Below are 18,643 nucleotides of genomic sequence, written 5' to 3'. Positions count from 1 at the left end.
ACGTGTTTTAACGTGATACTGACAAAAAAATCTCCAAATGTCAAAAGTTTTTGATACTAAGTGAATAAAAATGGTTAGAATTTGTGCCAAATCTGTAACAAATGCTGTGGACCCCCAAACTCACAGTCTAACTAAGAAGGTCTGGTTATGCATATTTAACAATGTACCATTGAATGTAATCATTAACATGTAAAAAGCAGAAACAAAGCATATTTATGAGTGAAGCTGCTCATGGTGCATGGAGGAAGGCCCCTAACTAAGAACGGACACAGTTAGGTCTCCAACTGTCATTAAAACAAGGCCAAGCCGAACTCGTGATCATAGAAACTGATGTTACAACACACAGTCTAGTTCAATAAAGAGAGACAGAATGAAGCAAAGAATTGTTCAGATATCTGTTTCTTCAGTATGGACAGAAAGTCCTCAGCCCCAGCAGAATAAACCCCTCCATGGAGTGCAGACATTGGTGGTGGCTGATGAAATGAAGCAGATGATGACAGAGAAAGAATCTTATTTAAAAAGACAGCAGCAAGATGATTGGCTAACAGTGCAGGTGTGTCGCTGTGCTGATGAGAACAGCTGATGCCATGATTGTCAGGCTGGGTTAATGACAGCAGCATGCGTGACAGGAGTGAATGGAAGGAGAGGTGAATGCTAAACTATAGTCCTTACTGACGGAACTCTCACCAGAGCTTCATTTGTTAAGCTCGCTGAAATGTTGAGAGACTGGACGCTCAACTGACGTCTGCTCAGTGTCACTATGGAAAAAGAGTTTGGTATGTTAGTGTTCATTCAGCGCTGAGCTTCATGTGTCTGAGCTGTACACTGAATCAACAAACCAACAGATCACAGTAAGCATAATAATAATAACTTTATTTATATAGTACCTTTTAAAAACAGACAGGCACAAACAGGATACTCAGGCAAAATAGCAGCACATGAACCAACAACATTTCAGACAAGACAATATAAAACAGTTAAAAATGAAAGTGAAACAATACATAAAAATAAGATGAAAACATATAATGACAAATTAAATAAAGCAACAATAAAATATAGAATGATAAAAATAGGTAGAAAACACACACTGTGAACGACACATACACATTCGCACACCACATTTTGATTAAAAAAAGAAAGAAGAAGAAATAATAAAAAAAATTGAGTGACAAAATGAAAAAAGACGACATCACGTAAAAGCAAAGTCACAAGTCTATAAAAATGTTTTAAGACGTGATCTAAAAGAATTTACTGATTCTGCGAGCCTTATGTCGAGTCGCTGGGGCTCTGATAGCAAACGCCCGGTCATCTATAGTTTTGAGCCTCGACTTTGGAACAGCCAGCAGGGATCCACCTGAGGACCTGAGGTCAACATGTCTGCTATGTAACATGGACACGCTTCAAAAGTGATCAGTAAAATCTTCAAATCAATTCTAAAACAAACAGGGAGCCAGTGAAGAGAGTGCTGTCGTCTGTTAAAACCAGTAAGAAGCCTAGCTGCTGGGACTTCCGGTTATGGCAGCTTGCTGAGAGGACGCGTGTAACTGCTCTGCTACTAAACAACTTAATACCTCGCTAAAATAGGCCAACTCTGTGTGCCATGCAGCCCAATTACAACACCAGGGTTTAGAAAAATACCGATGGAACCAAGAAAATCAAACCGTAACAAGACGCAACAAACCAAAGTAACCAATTTTGCAACTCCTGCCGCCAAGGCCAAGCTCACCACTAACGCCGAGGCCATGGAAGCTAGCGCTGCGGCTAGCAGCGCTGGCAGCGGTAGCCCCTTTAAACAGCCGGAGGAAAGCACCGCAACCGCCAGGGATGAGACCAGCACCTCTTTGGGAACAATACTGACAGCTATTAACACTATGAAGGCTGAGATCTCATCCAAATTTGATGGCATCCTCACCGCGATTGAAAATGTACGGAGAGACATTACAGACTGCTCAGAAAGAGTTACGCAAGCGGAGACGAGAATCTCAACAACAGAAGACGACGTAACTATGCTCCGAAAGAAGGGGAAAAACCTAGAGGGGAAAAATAAAGATCTGGAAGAGAAAGTATTGGACCTGGAAGCTTGTTCACGTCGCTCCAATGTACGGCTTGTTAATCTACCCGAAGGCGCGGAGGGAGAGGACACCTGTGGAATCCTGGAGAACTGGATACCGGAGGCGCTGGAGCTACAGCAGCTCCGGGGGAAAATTACGGTGGAAAGAGCGCACAGGCTTGGACCAAGAAGACAGCATAAGACCAACTTCGCGCCTAGGACCCTCATAATGAAGTTCCTGAATTATAAAGACAAAGAAGCGGTGATTAAAGCGGCCAGGGCGAAAAAGCAAGTCCTCTACAACAACCATCCGGTGAGATTCTACCAAGACGTGACCGCAGAGATGCATAAGAAACTAAAAGAGTTTGAAGAGGCGAGGAGACAACTCCGCTCGCTGGGGCTAAGATACGGTATGATCCCTCCGGCTCGGCTCATTGTCACCTACAACGAGCGCTCACACATCTTCAACGGCGCCGACGAAGCTGAGCGCTTCATTAAGAAGATCCAGTCGGACAATCAGTCAGACTAAGGTAGTGAATAACATATGACAGGAAAGGTAATCCAAAACCGCTGATGGGACATTATTATAACATTTTGATGCAGTGCAGAGTCAGAAGTGGAGAACAGAGTGAAAGTTAGATACACTGAGTTATGATCTATTGATGAAGAACAACTTTCTGATTTATACGCATTGTTTAAATAAGCTGTTATGGAGGCGTTTTTCGATTGCTGGGTTGCCCTAAAACAACTTCCTAAATCACAGTGGCGGAGCAGTTACGCTCATTCGGTTGTTTTTTCCTTTTTAGTCATCAGCATAGTTATACTGATACCACATAGTGTGGATCAGCTCTTTGCTTTCGGGAAGTCCAAAAATGAAGGGGAAGGGGGTCACCTGATGGGGCCACACTCAGGTGGATTGATGTTAGCCAAGGGGAATACATTTGTTCCTTGTTCCTTTTTTTTTCTTTTTTCGCGGTTCGGTCTGAAAATACTAAAACGGTTGGGGAAATTCAGAATATTTGACCTATATGTCTGTTCTAAACGTTAGAATTACATCCTGGAACTGCAGAGGGCTACAAAAGATAAAAAAAGTTAAGCAAGTAATGAGCAGGGTTAAAATCTTACAGTCTAAAATAGTATTCCTTCAGGAAACCCACCTAACATACGAAGATGAGCTTAAAGTGAGGAGGAGGTGGAAAGGTAAAATTCTGTCAGCTCCCTTTACCTCTCAAGCAAGGGGGGTTATGATCTTGATCCATGATTCCATTCCATTTCAAATTCAAAATGTTATCAAAGAAGAGGCAGGACGATATTTGATTATTCAAGGGACAATTCTTAGGGAACAATTAATTCTAATAAATGTCTATGCTCCAAATACAGACGAACCCAAATTTTTCCAAAATCTATTCCTTACTATTGCCTCTCTACCGGGTGCTTGTATAATGGCAGGTGATTTTAACTGCACTTTAGATCCCCTGAAAGACAAAAGCTCAGGCGTCGATCAGTCGCATTCAAGAAGTAGGGGTGTAATCCATTATTTTATGAGAGAAATTAGTTTAATTGATATTTGGAGGGAAGATAATCCCAATGGGAAAAAATATTCATGTTATTCTGGTACACACCAGTCATATTCCCGCATAGACTTTTTTTTGGTTTCAGCACAACTAAAATATAGAATAAAGGACGTGTCCTACGATGCCATACTCCTGTCTGATCACGCCCCAAACTCTTTAGTCTATCATGACCCTAATCTGACAAGTGATATTCCCAAATGGAGATTTAAAACAAAGTGGCTATCTGACACTGACTTTGTTACTTCTCTTGATGAACAGATTAAATATTATTTTGAAACAAATACAACCGAAACCTCACAAAGTATCAGATGGGAAGCGTTTAAGGCCGTTATCAGGGGACAAATTATTAACATTACTAGTTTTAAAGCTAAAGAAACCTACAATAAAACCAAAGCATTAGAAACAAAAATAAAAGAATTAGAAGAAGACTACTACCAATCAGGTTCCCAGGACACCCATCAAAGATTACTTTTGTTAAGAACACAATACAACGAAATTTCTACAACAAGAGCTCTATCAAGTTTACTGCGTCTTAAACAGACATTTTATGATCAAGGGGAAAAATCTGGCAAAGTGCTGGCATGGCGCATCAAACAACTTCAGAATGAAAGACTTATCACATCACTACAAAATAGTAATAATGAGAACATAGTTGACCCAATTGAAATAAATACAAATTTCCAAAAATTTTATGAAAAGCTGTATAGCTCGGAAATAGGTCCAGATAGGTGTGAAATTAATAATTTCCTGGACAAAATCCAAATTCCCCAAATATCAGAGGTAATTAAAGGAGAACTAGAAACAGAGATAACATTAATGGAATTATCTATGGCCATTGACAGTATCAAGGGAGGGAAAACCCCTGGGCCGGATGGAATACCTATTGAGATTTATAAAGTGTTCAAACATAGGTTGATGCCAGCATTATTAGAAATGTTCAAGGAATCCTTTTATAACGGAATCCTTCCAACATCATTAAGGGGAGCATTGATCACTTTATTGCCAAAACCAGGCAAACCAAATAACAAATGTGAAAACTTTAGGCCAATCAGTCTCTTAAATGTGGATTTAAAAATTCTGAGTAAAATAATAGCAAGGAGACTGGAGAAAATTATTCCAAGTATTATTGACAGGGATCAGAATGGTTTTGTACAAGGTAGACAAGGCTTTCATAATGTAAGGAGAATCTTAAATATACTATTTGAGGAGCAGATACAGCATTACTGTCATTGGATGCTGAAAAAGCCTTTGACAGAGTAGAGTGGCTTTATTTATTTGAAATCCTCAGACGTTTTGGCTTTGGAGAAAATTTTAATAAATGGATAAAACTATTATATACAGAACCATATGCTGAAATAATGACTAATCGTAATATATCCAAAACTATTAAGATACAAAGAGGATGTAGGCAAGGAGATCCTCTATCTCCCCTTCTCTTTATTATGGCTATCGAACCATTGGCAATAGCAGTAAGAACACACCAAAATATAACAGGTATATCAATTGGACGACAGGAACACCGCCTGGCTCTATTTGCAGATGACGTAATCATATTCCTTAAAAAGCTGGAAAAATCCATTCCTGAATTACTAGAACTCCTTAATATATCTCAGGATATAAATTAAACAAATCCAAATCATCAATAATGCTTTTAAATCAGTTAGAAAGTAAAAACCCTCCTAAAACAGCCACTCAATTTAAAATTGTGGACTGTTTCACATATCTAGGTATTCAAATAGTCCCACAACTTAGACATATTGTAGCCAGCAATTATGATCCTCTACTACAAGAAATCTCAAAATTATTGGAAAGGTGGACTCCTATATCTATGTCACTAATAGGGAAAATAAACGTCCTTAAAATGAATATAATGCCCAAATTGTTGTATTTGTTTCAAAACCTTCCACTTCCTCCTCCAAGCAACCTGTTCACTCGGCTTAAAGGACTGTTTGTGAGATTCTTGTGGAATAACAGACGCCCCCGGACACGACTATCATTACTGTATTTACCCTATGACAGAGGGGGACTCAAGTGTCCCTGCCCTCTCTGGTATTATTGGGCAGCTCAATTAAGAACAATCTTGTTTTACTTTGCAGACAGAGATGTTCCTCTCTGGAAAGGAATGGAAGAACTAAAACTAGAGCTTCCCCTCCCAGTATACCTGTACTCGGCAAACATTAAAATCCTAAAAAAAACCCACAAAAAACCCTATTGTGAAAAACATGATCGTAGTGTGGCATCAAATTAAAAAATATTTGAGAGAAACACCCACCCTCTCTATTTTCAGCCCTATATGGGGTAATTATTCCTTTCCTCCAGGCAAAAGAGATGGGGGGTTTAAATCTTGGGCTACTAAAGGATTGGCAAAAATAGGAGACCTTTACAACTCACAAAAAGTGCTGATGTCATTTTTTAAATACCTACAGTTGAGAAATTTCATTAGAACACACCAAAACCAAACATTACGCAGCCCTGAAAAATCCACAGTAGAAAAATTAATGAATATGGACTGTCTAGGGAGGGGTCTAATATCCAAAATGTATAAATGTCTAGTAGATGGAAGTACAGAAACATCAGCGGGGAGGCTGGGGGCATGGAGGGAAGATCTACAGGAAGACATCTCAATAGAAAAGTGGAGCGAGGCATGCACTCGAGCACAATCAAGAACTACTAACACACGCCTGAAAATACTACAGTACAACTGGTTGATGCGAACGTATATTACTCCAGAAAAACTTCACAAATATAATAGTGCTATACCGGATATTTGTATTAAATGTGAGAAGGAAAAGGGTACATTTTTCCACTGTATCTGGCAGTGTACAAAAATACAAAAATTCTGGCAAGAAATAAAACAATGTATTCAAAATATTTTACAAATTCAAATACCCCTAGTTCCACATCTGTTTATATTTGGTATGTATCCAGATAATTCGAAGCTTAAAAAGCATCAACGAATATTTGTAGATTTAAGTGTGCTAATGGCAAAGAGAGTAATAGCCCTCTCTTGGAAAAACGTCAGTAGCCCAAGTGTGAAGAGGTGGTTGTCTGAACTGTCTTCAACTCTCCCTTTAGAGAAAATTACATATACAATAAGACACCAACAACATAATTTCCACCAGATCTGGGACCCCTTTATCAGCTACGTATCAAGGACTGATCTGTCTCATGTAATGGAAGAGCCTGGGGACATGTAAACAGTAGCACTTTGCAGTACTCAATATCACAGAACTATGTTTGTTTTAATATTACTTAATTTTTTTTTTCCTGTATATTTTTATATAAGGATCTAGCTAACCTGATACCCAACCAAGAATCTGAAAACTTGTAAAGACCGGGGGTAGGGAGTTGACATGTTTGTTCGAGGCATGTATTTGTATTTCTCTGTATTTCTTTGTTATAATGTGAAAATAATAAAAAGAATGTTGGCAAAAAAAGAAGCCTAGCTGCTGTATTTTGGACAAGTTAGAGGCGAGAGAGTGATTTCTGATTTATGCCGGAGAGAAGTGAGTTACAGTAATCAAGTCTGGAGAATATTAATGCATGGATAACTTTTTCCAACTCCGAACAGGAAATTATTGTTTTGATTCTAGACATGGTTTTGAACTGGAGAAAACAAGGCTGAGCTACATGTAATATGTTCTTCAAAGCTGATATATGAGTAGTAAAAATGACTCCTAGATTACGAGCAGTGGGCTTTACGCAGTCTGAATATGGACCAAGACAAGTTTGAATAGAGCTGGTGTGGACGGAGGGATTACGCAATATGTTACCTGCACAAAGACGTGTCAGACCACTGAAAGTCCATAACCTCTGTGAAGCGTAGCCTCCAGTTTTACAGCATATACTGTATCTATACTTCAAATAGTATATATTCTAATATAATACAATATATACTTATAAGTGTGAGCTGACTCATTAATGCAGACATAGTTGGCAGCAGCAGGTCTAAACTTTGCCTCTAGGTAGCAGCTAATGTTTCTTAACATCAAACAAACGTTATCCTAATGCTGGAAACATGCTATTGTATATATTCATCATGCTATTAAAGCTGCAGCTGTCAGTCAGTCAATACATTGTTAACTATCAAATTAATTTGATTTCAGCTCCCATATGAATATTTCCTAGTTGTAACAGTAAGCTGAATTTTTTACATTTTATGGCCCAAACAATTAACCATTAATCATTAATGAAAATAATCTATATTTGCACCTTCTGTGTGTACCAAACATATGAGGTATGCGCACTAGTAGTGTCCTTATCTTCCCCTGCAGAGCACCTGAGCTGAATAACGATGCAAGTATGTTGGCTTAGCCTGAATGTTTCCTTATTCATTAGCAGCCAAGCATCTGTAAGTGCTCAAGCAGGAAATATGACCCCTGCATGTATCACTGAGAGACACTGAGACACCACTGATCTATCACACACACACACACACTCTGAAGGCTCTATTCATGTCTTTTAACCCTTAAATGTTTATCCACTAAACACTTTGTACTCACCCCTTTGGTTATTATGTGCTTCTGTCAGAACTTTACACTTGTGTTTATGATGATGTCATCACATGTGGGGTGTACAGCCTTTCACTTTAAAACTGACCAACTCATTCACAACAGTAACTGGTCTTCATGTCACGGTAGGACCAGTTATGGCTTGCTTTGTCATCAACATGTTGTTTTTCACCCCGGGGGACACAGAATTACCTACTTTGGTGCCATAATTGTTGCAGCTTCACATTTAGTGAACAGAAATGAGAATAGCATCGATTCTCCAATAATAAAGCAGACAATCTCCCAAAATGTCCATCTATTGTACAACCTTAAATATCAACCCCTGCAGCATCATGATGTACTTACACTGCACTTTAGAAACCTGATTTCAAAACAGTTGAAGCTGACAGTCACCACACAGAATAAAAAGATGAATGAATATGTGTTCGTGAACAGACTTACTGTACACATCCACAATGATGGAAACACTGAATAAACACAAAGTTTCTGCTGATCCACTTTGGTATTGAAAGTAGAAAAAAAGAAAATTAAAGTCTGTGTAAAGTAAGAATAAATATGAGTTCTGAGTTTGTCAGACCAATGAAGAAAGTGTTATTAACTATCCAGACAAATTTGAATGATTAAAAAATATCAACAAGTTTATGAAATTAAATTTGTGAAAATTTTACAGCTCCAGGACCGTGGAGGCGTGTCCTCTGGAGGTCACGTCCACTCATGGGACTCATGGGAGTGTAAACAGGAATAATAACTAGCATACGGAGATGCTAACACGCTGAAGGCTTTTATACTGTTGTGGGTTAGGTAGGCAGAGGGGATTATACTCAGGGTGGCCTCAGCGTGTCATCGAGCCACCTTTTAGGACTGCCCACAATATCCTGGACTGAAAACTGGTGAAAAACTGTTTGAACATCTAATTCAACATTTCAGTAATATATGGTTTGGTCTTTTCACATGTTTTCAGCAACTGTTTTACAACATATTTAATGTTTTGAAAGAAATCTCAGAATCGCATTTACACATATATAAAGGTAATATTCCACTGAAAATGTGGCATGTGTGACAATGTGATGTTCTTTGAAAGATGAATTGATGCCTCTGAACTTGATTTGATTGGTATGCTGTTAATGAATTAGAACCATCTGTCAGGACCTTACTGGGATAAAGTGGACATGAAGGAGGTGTGTGCTGCGTAGTGTGTGTCTGTCTGTTCACATACAATGCTGATATTCCCGCCTCTTTGTCTTCTCTCAGGGAGAGTGTGTGTTGACTGTTCAGCTCGACGATGATGATGTGTGTCGTGCTGATGGAGAAGAGGAGGAAGAGGAGGAGGTGGAGTTTTATCTTTTATTCTCAGGATCCACACAAAGACATCTGACCAGCACACTGCGGGTCAGTCACGTCACTCTGCAGGCCGTGTGTCCAGGTACAATATACACACACACACACACACACACACACACACACACACACACACGAATGACTTTTTCTTTTCTCATATCATGGATTTCTGACTATGAGTGGCTTCATTGGGATGTGTGTGCTTTTTATCAATCAGACCTATAAACCATTGTGTCACATATGTGTAATTATAAAAAAAACCTGAGTTCACAGTGGCTTACACCAGCGAAGAGCTTCTGGAATAGCGAGCAAAGCCACAGTTCCTTCACCTCACATACCAGAGGAGATTTGGAGATGTTGAGCTGGTGTGAAATCAGAGAAAAGATCAGGAGGGAAGGGAAATTTAAACTGCTGCTTCCATCTATCAAGAGATGTCACTGTCCAACAAGGCGGCTGAACTAACTGCCTGAGTGATGAGTGAGTGGTGAGAGGAGGAGGAAGATGTTTGATATCTTTGTTTCACTCTCATGGTGTAATCCTTGACGTGTAGCTGTGAAGGAACGTGTTTGCACTCCTAATATTGACCCTCTATGAAGACTATGGAGGTGACATTGAGGATCTCTCTCACTCTGTTCTCTGGATTAAAATGGTAAATGGTAAATCGACTGTACTTATATAGCGCCTTTTTAGTCTTCCGTCCACTCAAATCGCTTTTACACTACATACCTCCGTGAACTCTGGACTGTGCGGAATAAACTGAGAGAGGCAGAGAGCAACTACACGGAGAAGACTGAAGCCAAAATGGGACAGAAGAGTTAGAACGAACAGTTGGATGGGATAAAACTGCTGCTGGTCAGCCGGTCTCTGTGTGTGTGTCTGTGTGTGTGTGTGTGTGTGTGTGTGTGTGTGTGTGTGTGTGTGTGTGTGTGTGTGTACTCAGATGAGAAAAAGACAACAACCATTCATTAAAAGATATGTTAGAATAAAACACACATCTACTGTTCCCCAGGCTTTGTGTGGTTGTTTGATATTGTGTTGATACTGCTTTTAAGTTAATTTTCATATTAACAATACCTGTGTGTGTGTGTGTGTTTGTGTGCATAGCCCATAATGTGTGTGAGCAGGTCTTGGTGACATTATGTTTGGCTCAGCCTGGTGGACCAGTGGACACACACTCACAGGAGACCTTCTGCTTTGTACAGGTGACAGCACAGTCCATTCACTCAGTTAACCTTCCACTCCATAATCTTTGAATATTTCTGCATACTGAACTGGACTGTTAATGTGGTATTTTGCAGGGATATTTAACCATTTTTATCGATTCTCAAGTAATCAAAAATTGGTTCAAGTTTGCACAATATCAGACGTAATAGAGTATGGCTTTGACCATTATAGATTTAGTGTGAATGCTGAGTCGGCATCTTTATTATTATTCTTGCAACCAGGTTTTTTGGCACCTAACTACCCCCACAAATGTTGTCCACCATAAATAAATGAAAATACATCACTAGATTCAGCTCATTTAGGACGTTTGCTTGTATTTTACTAATTTCTACCGTTCATATTTTTCAAATTAGTTACAAAAAAGAAAAGGGACAAGAAAGGTAGCACTACTGAAGCTGTCAGCTTTATAGTTTTGGCTGTGTGACCTCTGGAGCATCAGCAACCTCCCTGAATGTGTTTGTTACAGCTCATTACAAAACAAAGTGTCTTTTCTCTATTTATGCCAGTTTAGGCTTCAGATATTCTAAATGTGTAAATGTGTAAGTTTGTGTCGAGTTGGATGAGCTCACTAGAGGGCACCACATACTTTATTATGTTATAGGTTCATGATGGCAGCATTAATACTGTTTGTTGTGTGTAGGACTTGGCTCTCGACATGGCCCACCTCCTGCTTAGAAACACAGCTCCACATGAAGAATTACTATTGGACGACGAGCAGGTAAATCATCAAATCAGTTAGATAGAAGCATACAAAGGGAGGGACAAAAGGACAGGATTTTTGACCGATGTGTGTTCTCTGTGTCAGATTCCACTGAAAGACTGTGAGAGGTTGGATCAGAGCCTCGCCCTGGCCCTGAATCACCTCACCCTGCCCCACCAGAGGAATGCACCAGGAACACCCTTTCACACTCACACACAGCCAGATATGGACAAACAGATGGGTGACCAAACACAAACCCTCACAGACACAAATACACACAGTGACGCAGAGAGACACAAGGAAACCTGGATGGACGTACCCACGCTGCTGGACAGCTGCAGCGGTGAGTTAGAAGGCTTTTATTTTGAAGCCACAGTTTGAAGCTCATGGTTTGAAGCAGCCCCCTAGCCCAGATTAATGTAACTATAAATATGTATTGATGACTGTGAGCTTCTTGTGATTTGTCTTCTGTTTCACCAGCAGGTGTCCACCTCACTCCGTTCTATTAGATGAGTCCGCCCCCTCACCCTCGCTCTCTTTTTTTCTCCCTCTCCAGCTGCGTCTCAGTGCCAGCAGCTCTCCAGCCTGCTGCACTTAGCAGCCGGTCACGGTCTGAGGACGGTGGCATCGTTCCTCCTGCAGCAGCCAGGAGGCAGGGAGGCACTGAGGAGGCCCAGCGCTCAGGGACTAACTCCAGCATGTCTGGCAGAGAGAAGAGGACATGAGCAGCTGGTGGAACTCTTCACACAGTGAGTACCTGAGACCACAGACCCTTTTTTTTTTAGTTTTTTTAGTATTGTCTTTGCTTTCCAGTGGTGACGTTGGCTAACTACTATTAGAATGTTTTTAGTTTTATTGTAAAAATGGCTGAAAAATATATTTTGGACCGCCACTGGACCGTCTACTTACTGTCGATGCATGACTTCACTGAGAAAGTTCTCAAGCTCTATTGAAGAGGTGCTACCAAAAGTTTAACTTCAACATATCAACACATCAAGACACTTACAAACACAGTATACATGCACAAATGATCACTAGATTTCTCTGTGTGTGTTTATGGCTGTGTTGAATGTTCATCGTGGTGCTGTTTGGCTTGATGCTGCAGTACCTCCCTCCCCCAGCAGAGGCTCAGGCATTTACATGGTATAAGTAGATGTCCTGACGGAGTGTTTTAAAACATACCACGCAGATGATTAAAGACATTTAGTAGCTGTACAGATTTGACTGACTCCCAATGCTCGTTAAGGCTGCGTTCTCTCATGTGCTCTCTGTTTATGCATGACTGTGTGGCTAGCCATAGTTCCACCACCATCAAGTTTGCCGACAACATGACCGTCATTGGCGTGATCACCGGTGACAACAAGATGGAGGGGTTCAGAGCCCTGACATCTTGGTGCTAGGATGAACGCCTCCATCTTACTGTCAGCAAAACAAAGCAGCTGATTGTGGACTACTGCCTGGTACAACAATTGCACCACCCTCGGTTGTAAGAGAATGGAGCTGTCATCCATAGAGGACTGCTACACCCAATAGTATAGGAAGAGGGCAAGTAGTACAACTAAGGCCCCCACTGCTCCAGCCACAGGCTGTTGATGCATGATACGGCAATTCCAGCTTCATCCCACAGTTCGTAACTATGACTTTACATTTACTGACACCGTATTGATACAAACACTCAGTATTGATAGACACAGGTACTGATTGTAATGTCATATCCAAGTGAAAGCTGGAATCTACACAAAGATGCCAGCACAAGGACAAAGAGACTCCCGTGTTGAACCAAGGGAAGGTAAAGAGGACTTATAAGAGTGGATGAAAAAACAGAGACAGAGTTTGAGTAAATATGAGAATTAAATTGCTATACTGGCCTGTGTTCCTGTAATACACCACAGTCAGGTAAACCCAGAAGTTTCACCAGTGATTCATCCACCCAAAAAGCTCATTCAGTGACATTTTTGTTTGTGGTGGAGACAGCGAGTCACATGACAACAGATTGGGGAAGCTGTTGGATCGACTGAGAAAAATCAACTTGAAACTAAACATAGATAAATACAAAATTGGACTTAGTGAAATCAGCCACATGTGGCATGTGCTGAGCGAGGACTGATTGTAATCTCACATGGTGCAAGTACAAGCCATACAAGTGATGTCAGAACCAAAGGACGAAGCAGCGCTGCAGAGATTTCTGGGTATGGTGTAACTGGTGCAGAATTAATCCCAAATCTCAAACTTCATTTGACTTTTGATGACCATGCATGGACTGACCACTGGGTTTGGGATTTTTTTCAAGCCTGTACAGATATTTAATTGGTCATCTTAGCTTGTGTCTATAATGGAATCTAGCAGTTGCACCTGCACTTGCTATAAGCAGCTAATATGCAGATTGAGCAGGGCAGGTCATAAAAATATGCATTCTGATTAATAGTGCATGGGTTGCAGGTGGGAGAAATAGGAAGATGTGTCTCTCCATCAGAGAGAGACTCTTCAACAACTTCAACTTTAAAGGGATAAATAAACAGTAATGTATATTTAATAACACAAGAGCCTTTAAGGCAAGTAATATTTGAGCAATATAAGTTATTTGTTACTCATGAATTCTCTACAGGTGAAGACGACTCTGAACGCGAAAGGATGGAGAAGGAGGGAGCAACCAATATAGCTCTGATTAGAAGCACAATATTGAGTTGTACATGCATCATTCCCATGATCATGCTGTACTTCTTCATACAAGTTACTTATTGTTGCAGTAAGAAATAGAATAAATAGCATGTATGTTGCATAAAACATATGTTACTAATGACTAAAGTGACAAAGACACACACTCAGTGTCAGGTTGTGCTGTTGAGGAAAAGAAGAGCATTCTTGTCTATTAGAACAATGAGTATCGGGCCAGTGATTGGCAGCTCAGCTGATCCTAGTTTAGGGTGTGGGTAGATTTTAGGGGGGCGGGGTTGATGTGATGTGATACCATTTCTCAGATATACAGCACTGTGCAAAAGTATTAGGCAGTTGAAAAATGCTGTAAAGTAAGAATTTCAAAAATGAAAGTGTTAATGGTTTACTTTCACCAATGAAGTGAATCTAAATCGATCAATATTTAGTGTGAGCACCCTTTGCCTTCAAAACAGCATCAATTCTTCTAGGTAAACTTCCACACAGTTTTTGAAGGAACTCTGCTGGTAGGTTGTTCCAAACATCTTGGAGAACTAACCGCAGATCTTCTGTGGATGTAGGCTTCCTCAAATCCGCCGGTCTCTTTGTGTAATCCAGACAGACTCCATGAGCAGGGCTCTGTGGGGGCCATACCATCACTTCCAGAACTTCTTGTTCTTCTTTACTTTGAGGATAGTTCTTAATGACATTGGCTGTATGCTGGGGTCGTTGTCTGAATAAATTTGGGGCCAATCATACGCCTCCCTGATGTTATTACATGATGTGTAAGTATCTGCCTGTATTCCCCGCATTGAGGACAACATTCATCCTGATCAAAATTCACTGTTGCCTGCAGACACTCATTATTGTACCGCTCTCCAGCCTCTCAGTGAACAAACTGTCTTCTGCTAGTCCAGAGCACCTGCTGCCACTTTTCTGCACCCCTGTTCCAATGTTTTCATGTACAGTTGAGTCGATTGGCCTTGTTTCCATGGAGGTATGGCTTTATGGCTGCAACTCCACTTCTGGTCAGCCTTCTCCAGACAGTAGATGGGTGTACCTGGGTCCCACTGGTTTCTGCCAGTTCTGAGCTGATGGCACTACTGGGCATCTTTTGATTTCAAAGGGAAATAAGCTTAATGTGTTATTCATCCATTGACTGCTGCATCTATAGTCCTCAACGTTTCCTGTTTCTTTGTGTTTCTTCTAAAGAACTTGAACATTTTGAAACTCCAGTCTGCTCTGAAGTCTTTGTCTGGGAGAGACCTTGCTGATGCAGTAGAACTACCTTGTGTCTTGTTGCTGTGTTCAGTCTTGTGTGACCTGTTACATGAAACTCTCTTACACAAACTCTCCTTGGTAGCAGAGTTTGGCTGTTCCTCACCCAGTTTGAAGCTGTTTCTGTTTCAGTCAATGACTGTGTTTCAACCTACATGTGAAGTGGATGGTCATTAGCACCTGTTTGGTAGAATTGGTTGATCATATGCCCGACTATAATCCTAAAAAACCCTGACTGCGTGCAAGTGTACCTGTAAGAACTGATGCTGCTTTGAAGGCAAAGACGCCAAATATTGATTTGATTTAGATTTTTCGTTCTTTGCTTACTTATTTTGTAAATTGAGTAAAGTTTTTATTTTTTTTATTTTTAAAAAACAAACAAAAAGAAGCAATTATTATTTATATTTTTGAAAGCATTCACATCTGCCTAAAACTTTTTCACGGTACATTATGTATTATTTTGTGTCATTGCAGGTATGAGACATCCCCAACTGTCCAAGTGGAACCAAAGGAGCAGCCGCACTTTTACCCAGAAGGCCGAGTGTTTCAGCACCATTCAACTCTCGGTACCTACACCCTAACATTCCCCAGCCTCCATCAGAAGGAGGCGGGGGCAGAGACACAGAGCAGTCAAGACTGCTGCTTACAGGAAGAGGTGAAGGAGCTGAGGAGACTTATTCGACTTCACAGAGACAAAAAGGTGAGCGGAAAGCATCGTGTTTGTTTTACAGTAGTTCTAACTCTGACTTGACCCTGTGAACCCTCATGAAGTGCCTTCAAATGGCTGGCAGTGAGTGACTGAGAGCTTCCAACTGAGCAATTATAGGCGTATGAATGCAGATAAAAAGCCAAATCATCATCAGACAGCTAACATCAGCTAACATCAGCTAACAGCAACTGCATTTAGCAGCAGTTTACTGTGCATCAGGAAACTCACCATGCACTTCACCAAGAGTTGAGGCGAAGCAGCCGGAAGGATATAAGAGGGAAAAGCAGAAAACATTTTTCATAAAATATGAACCAGTTTCACCAAAATCAGTGAAATAGTTGATTATGGTGTTACGTATTTCTCACAGATGATCGTACCCTCAACACATAGTTAGCGCAGGCACACTGTGTCATCCTTGTGACTTTACCGTAATAACATTGTGGGATAGTTTCTGTGTGCTCACTTTTTAATGAGGAACTGTTAAAATACACAACAGTCTTCTGTTTGAACCCAACTTTCACAAGATGATCCTGTACATGTCGCCGTGGTTATAGAAAGTCACACCAGAGCATACTTGGATCACCTTTTCAGTTTGATTGACAGCTTGCAACTGGTAGTGAGGCCATTTGTGTCGTGACATTGTTCCATCAACACCTAATTTGAATTCTTTCTTGCAGGCAAACTCAGATTTTGTTGGTACCGTTGCACATACCTCCACATCCCTCTTCACCGATGATGAACCAATCAGCCCCGCCTGTGAGCTGCAGCCCTGCTCTAACAGCCAGCAAGAGAGCAAGCAGGATGCTGGCCCGGCCGTGGTAACCATAGAGAACTGTAGCACAACAACAGAAGAACAAGGAAGTCCTCCGTCATTGGAGGACGTAACACAAAGGGAGGACTCTGCTGTTGTCACTCATACATCCTGTACCAGTGGAAGTCTTTGTCAGAGCCAGGAAGCTGGGGGAAAACAGAAGGGTACACCAGCTGCCAACTCTGGCAGTAATAACTCTGGCCGTAATAGGAAAAACAGAAAGAGATCTGCAAAGACCACAAGGCATGCTACAGAATTTCCACAAAATTACAGAAGCGCCCCAGTGGCCAGTAAAGGGACTGCATGGAGCCCCATAAAGACAACAGGAAGCAGAACAGAGACAGATGGAATTCTTTCACCCAGTGAACCAGCAGTGGCATCTCTGATTGATGACGGAGGAGCTACAGAAACTCTGTGTAGTCCCAGAACAGAAGAGACTCCATCACCCATAAAGCCAGGGCCTGCACCAGGTGGGAAGTGCGCTGACAGGAAGGCCTTGCCAACCACCATCATCGAAGAAAAACAGGAAGGAGAGAAGTGGGAAGTTGACCTGCTGATATGTGAGCGAGTTGTAGAGACAGAACACGGAGACACTGAAAGTCTCCCAGCAAAAGAAGCTAAATTTAACTTGGCTCTGGAATCAGCTGCAGAGAGGACAGGTACGTTTATCACAGCACTCAGATAATGGGGACGTGTTGCAGTGTGATGTTACTGATTAGAACTTTTTTTTGACATTGAAATGAGAAGTTGCTTATTTGAAATAAATTCTACTGCTGGATATATCTGAAAGGCTCTTTGATGCAAATAATAAAAATCACTTTGTGATCTGAGAAACAAACTGACGGATTGATTAACACAGAGGAGCAGCGAGTCACTGGCTTGGTGTGTTTTGGTTGTGTCACTGTTAGCTGTTCATTAACTATTAGACCCAAACTGAAGATCTTTTTGCAGTGTGGACAAAAGTAACACAAGTCCTGTGATTTGTTTTATCATCATCACATAAAAATCATTAGTGCAGTCATTTTAAGAAAAGTAAACCTATATGAGAACAAGTAGACACAGTGCTTTTTACCGGTGGATCATTTTAAACTCATCTCGTCACCTTTTAAATGTATTATAGCAAACGTGTCCATTTACACATGCAGAGCATCATAATTATAGAAATATCTGGCTCTTTTACTGCTAAATGGACTGTACTTAGATAGCGCCTAGTCCTCCAACCACTCAAAGAGCTTTTACACTACATATCTCATTTGCCCTGGCTGCCATGCAAGGTGCCAACTGCTCATCAGTTTTAGGAGCTAACCATTCACACACTGATGGCACAGCAATTCGACATGCAGACCGGAGGAGCCGGGGATGGAACCGCCGATCATTTGATTAGTGGATGACCTGCTCCGAGCCACAGCCGCCCTGCTCCCCTCTGTTAACCAATTAGTCTCCGACTGGTTATGTTTACCCCTGCAGTCCAGGAAGTGTGCTTTATCGAGCTTTTTCACCAAAATTAGCTGCTTGTTGTGGCTGAAAACTCAGCTCTGAGTGTCGTGAGGGTGAATCAAAACGGTGAAGTTGTGGGCTGTAACCCTAAAAAAATGAACTGAAGCTGAACTTGTGTTTCTCTGTGGGTTTGTCACTACGAGCGATGACTTTCATGTGTTTCAGCAGCTGAGTGAGTTTGTTAACTGACAGAACCTCTGTCAACTTTCTCCTTTCTTACTTTATGGACTCCAACCAAATTAATAAAAGTGACATATCCTCAAAAACAATTAGAACAATGTATCAGTTCCTTTAACCAC

The 18,643-nt window shown here is 40.9% G+C and overlaps 1 protein-coding gene across 6 annotated transcripts in view; it reads left to right on the top strand.

The window, feature by feature from the left end:
* LOC104937876 (A-kinase anchor protein 13-like) overlaps window positions 1-18,643 on the top strand; it is a 106,183-nt gene that overhangs the window by 29,002 nt on the left and 58,538 nt on the right. For all 6 annotated transcript variants that reach the window (XM_027278709.1, XM_027278713.1, XM_027278712.1 and 3 more), the window contains exons 3-9: window positions 9,387-9,558; window positions 10,578-10,675; window positions 11,338-11,415; window positions 11,503-11,740; window positions 11,954-12,146; window positions 15,802-16,027; window positions 16,714-17,506. In XM_027278709.1, coding sequence (XP_027134510.1) covers window positions 9,387-9,558; window positions 10,578-10,675; window positions 11,338-11,415; window positions 11,503-11,740; window positions 11,954-12,146; window positions 15,802-16,027; window positions 16,714-17,506 — 1,798 coding nt within the window. The remainder of the gene's footprint in view (window positions 1-9,386; window positions 9,559-10,577; window positions 10,676-11,337; window positions 11,416-11,502; window positions 11,741-11,953; window positions 12,147-15,801; window positions 16,028-16,713; window positions 17,507-18,643) is intronic.

This window comes from Larimichthys crocea, chromosome V (assembly GCF_000972845.2).
Source record: "Larimichthys crocea isolate SSNF chromosome V, L_crocea_2.0, whole genome shotgun sequence".
Classification (NCBI taxonomy): domain Eukaryota; kingdom Metazoa; phylum Chordata; class Actinopteri; family Sciaenidae; genus Larimichthys; species Larimichthys crocea.
The sequence above is the reverse complement of the archived record's forward strand: the minus strand, read 5'-3'. Positions and strand labels throughout refer to the sequence as shown.